Here is a 4,105-nt window from a genome sequence, read left to right as displayed (position 1 = left end):
CTTAAACTTAAAACCCAATGATTAAAAAATACATGTTGATTATGTAAATGGAGAAAAAAGATTATCTAATTGTATTTCATTTTAATACGCCCCCTTAATTAAATTGCCATTACTAATAGAACAACTCTATTTCTTGAAAGGCTTTAATACAAATTTAAGTCAAAGCTGACAAATGTACCTACACACAGACTGAGAATATTCAAACGTGGAAATAGGAATGAGTGAGAATATTTATATTATTGGGAAATTAAAATATAAAGAAAACAAAAGAATACTAATTCTGTAAAAAAAAAGTGTTTACCAGTATACCTGCCTCTCGCTCACACTAACAGAACATATGCTGCCGAACTGAACTGTTTGGGGCAGTCTGCCGATTTTTATATGACTCAAAGAGCCAATCAGGAATAAGCAAGGAAATATCTTCACACTGTAAAACAAAATGCATTTTTGTGATTGGTTCAGAGATAATTTTAAAAATAGCCGTTGCTTGCATTGTGCTTGGGGGGGCAAAGACACAATTTGGGGGGGCAATGCCCCCCTCAGCCCCCCCCTAGCGCCGGCCCTGCTGTAAAGCCTGCTGATTTATTTATTTTTAAGTAACCGAAATATCAAGGTTGACAAGCATATCATATGATTTACATGCCCAGCTGGCTGATTTGTCCACCCCATAATATAAAAGCTTAACTGTTGACTGGAACAAAGGTGTCAAGTCCAATAAACTAAATGCTTGAAACAAGTTCTGGACTGAATAAAAATACTGAAAGTGATTCTTTACTGAACATGTTTAATCTTGGTCTATAATACTGCATTTGCTTGGGCAGATGAACAGATCTGTTTGAACAAAATATAAAGGTTGCATATGGGTTACTGTCTGGAAGGAGTGGCATTGTCACATGTTTTAAGGTCTCAAAATGCTTAAAATAATGCAAATAATAAATTTAAATAGACTTATAATTACAAAAGTATCTCATGTGTTTTCGTGTCGTTGGAGTGCGTTATGATTTCTGTTGTGAAATCTGAAACCTCTGAATGATACGTTTATTCAGTACATACTTTCCATCTCTAATAAATGTATTTTTTATTTGTACTTCGGATTGCAATAGCGTCTCTGATAGACAGAATTTCATATTAAGTTAAAACAAGTGTCTCATTTAACAGGCTGTAAAACATTTGAGTACATTTCTGTTAAAGGGTTTATTAAAAATGCTTAATTGAGACATTTCCCTTATGACTATATATAATAATTGAGATTAACCTTTGAGAAATGTCACTGGTGCCACACTTTATGTCTGTAACACCAGTGATATTGTGTTAAATCAGAAACAAATGTGTTCAAGTGTACGCATTTACAGTTGTGCCTTTTGGTTGAGTGACAGCTCCCGTGTTTTATTATTGTCCATTGCTAGCTGTGTTACAAATTTGTTTTAGAGCATTTTCTTTTATTTATTGTAAAATGAAGTTCCTTTTATGTATGTAGTGTAAAAACAATGTAAAAAAATCCTATTTATTTGTGTAAAATGTTAAAATATAAAAGACGTCTTAGATTAATTTTTAGAATTAATGTATTAATTATGATTATTTTTGCTTAATTCCACAAATGCCACCATCCAGACAGTAACCCATGTGCTCCAAATTTCAGGAACAGCATTTACCAGAGCTTAATGCTAAATTTCATCCGGTTATACAGGTACTGTAGTAAACAGCATTGCTGGCATCAGACAGAACTGATATAAGCGTACTGCTCTCCTCACATGACACATTCCTATTTGCTCGAGTCCTGCTGGCACTCAGATACTGCTCAAACTCATGTCGATCCACTTCGCTCCAGAAATCAACAGGATGTTCCAGCTGGTTGTTACTGTCCAGAGGTGGTTGTGAAATCTGGGGCGCGATGGCGGCAGGGGTAGCCGATTCCGGAGGTGGGGAAAGTTGACCTAATTGGGAGGTAAATGCAGCCTGTTGTTGGGTGTTATCATAGATCTGAGCGTAGTAAGCACTTTGAAGGGGAAGACTTGAAGGTTGGGGGATCTTGACTTGATCTGGGAGAGTTATGGAATGTGAATTGTAGAGATTGTGAGGGTTCGTGAGTTCGGAGCACTTCTCCTGCATGGATCGACAAGCCAGAGCAGATTTCTGATTAAGGTGGGGATGGGGTTGATGCACCGAGTGGATATTGGGTGGACTATGGTTGGAAAGGTGGCTCTGGTTTTGCTGTTGGTGCTGGTGGTAACTGACCCAAGGGACCAAACCAACGTCTTCCTGCATGTGATGAGGAAAGAAAATCGAGTCTCCTGCACCCTCTTCTAGAACATCCAAAGGAGACATTTCAGGCGTGGGGAGTCCGTAGATCTCCCGATCCGAGCCTCCAGGTCCGTGGTGAAGGTCTCGAAAATGGCCCAAAGGGGGTAGAAGATGGTGAGGGTAAGACTCACCGCTTCCAGGACCTCTAGAACCCCCACCCAAGCCTTGGAGAAGCAGCCCGGGCTCAACACGCTTCATTTTTTTGGGCTGTTTCTTGCGTCGAGGCCGGTATTTGTAGTTAGGGTGATCTTGGAGGTGCTGGAGCCGGAGTCGCTCGGCTTCTTCAACAAAGGGACGTTTGTCCAGCGTGCTCAAAGCCTTCCAGGATTGGCCTAAAAATAGAAACGCTGTTATTAAGACTGAATGTATATTCTATTGTACAATATTATTTATTTAGCAGGTGCTTTTCAAAAGCAGTGGACAGAACAAGTGTGGACAGCAATTAAGGTAAGACCTTTAGGCCCAATAGCTTGTCACCTATTGTAAATATTCTGATCATTACAAATCCCAACATTAGTTTAGATGATCCGCTGGGCTGTTGATTGATGTTGTTGTTTGGAGAACATTTAAGTTTATGTTTAGTACAATTACAAATGTGACAATCAGCAGCTTTTGAGCTCAAGTCTCTCTGCCCCGACCTGCCCTTTCACTGGCAGGAACTTTGCCAGAGTTTTCTTGAAGACCAGCAATCAAACATTGTGCAACTCCCGCACACTCATTTTGTATTACCACACTCCGGGTTTTTCTCTCTTTCTGAAATTATTTGTGTGCTTTTTAAACAAGAATTTAATCATCTGTAACAAACCAAACCTCAAAGCACATGCACAAACAGTTTCAAATAATGGCAGCAGATCTGAAACAACATGAGACCATCAGAGAAGGAGTCATAAACTGGATTGTGGAGAAATATTATCTACATAACTGGGTATAACATGTGTTATTAATAGGTTTTGGATTTATATTAGGGTCTGTCCAAAAAGTGTCTAACAAGATGACATCTGGACGAAATCAATAGAAGTCTTAAGCTAAAGATATAGTTAATGAATTTATCAAATTAACCTAAAATGTATCAATAATTACCAACTAGGCTCAAGTGATCTAGAAAGGAACATTATTTCCCAAACTAGATGACATTTCAATCAAGAAAATGCTAATAAACGTCTTACCGAGCATCTTGCTCAGCACTGCGTTGTGCAGGTCCGGATTCTGCAGCGCCAATCGCTTTCGCTCATCCTTAGCCCACACCATGAAGGCGTTCATGGGTCTGCGGATCCGCTGTTCCGCTCCGCACTTTCCCTCCCCGGGCTGGGTCGAGTCTGGGCTTCCCGTTCTCCTTTCCTTCACTCCTGCACCTTGTCCTTCATGGTCGAACCTGTGACCCCGTTCGGGGGCCATAGGGCCGGAGGAAGCGGTTTGCGAAGTGGACCATACTCCACGCTCCACAACCTGGCTGGGCTGAGTGCTGGCCTCTGGACAGTAACTACAATCAGATATATTCATTCCAGCAAAGACCGCCTTGTGATGATAACACAAAGTTTGCTTAAAGAAAATGTCAAAGCCTTTATACTAGTCGTGTCTGGCCCACAAACTAAAGAAATCAAAGAGCCAAAATGCAACAAACTTGAAGAATAAATGCAGATATATGTTGGGAGAAAATCTTATAAAGCTTATAATCCCAAGATGAACGACAGATCTCTGGAGCTCCTGCTGTCCAGGCAGTCTGTGTGTTTTTGGTTCCAATTGTGAACGTTGTGGTGAGCATTGAGGGTCCTGTGTTGTATATATATAAGTGGCCTGAGCCAAT

General features: G+C 40.3%; 1 protein-coding gene across 1 annotated transcript; it reads right to left on the bottom strand.

Annotated features, from left to right (window-relative positions):
* Positions 1–1,465: 1,465 nt before the first annotated feature.
* On the bottom strand, positions 1,466–3,801 carry sox18 (SRY-box transcription factor 18). Its single transcript, XM_063015533.1, has 2 exons — positions 3,468–3,801; positions 1,466–2,633 (listed from the first exon to the last, which is right to left on the bottom strand). The coding sequence occupies exons 1-2, from the start codon at positions 3,799–3,801 to the stop codon at positions 1,672–1,674; spliced, it is 1,296 nt and encodes a 431-aa protein (XP_062871603.1). The 3' UTR covers positions 1,466–1,671.
* Between the last annotated feature and the right edge of the window lie 304 nt (positions 3,802–4,105).

This window comes from Trichomycterus rosablanca, chromosome 19 (genome assembly GCF_030014385.1).
Source record: "Trichomycterus rosablanca isolate fTriRos1 chromosome 19, fTriRos1.hap1, whole genome shotgun sequence".
NCBI classification, from domain to species: domain Eukaryota; kingdom Metazoa; phylum Chordata; class Actinopteri; order Siluriformes; family Trichomycteridae; genus Trichomycterus; species Trichomycterus rosablanca.
This window is presented reverse-complemented; position numbering and strand designations above follow the sequence as displayed.

Excerpts from the sequence above, each read along its gene's own strand:
- sox18 (XM_063015533.1), bottom strand. The coding sequence starts at position 3,801 with ATGAATATATCTGATTGTAGTTACTGTCCAGAGGCCAGCACTCAGCCC. Across the intron at positions 2,634-3,467 it reads AGTGCTGAGCAAGATGCTCG|GCCAATCCTGGAAGGCTTTG; the intron begins GTAAGACGTTTA and ends TTCTATTTTTAG.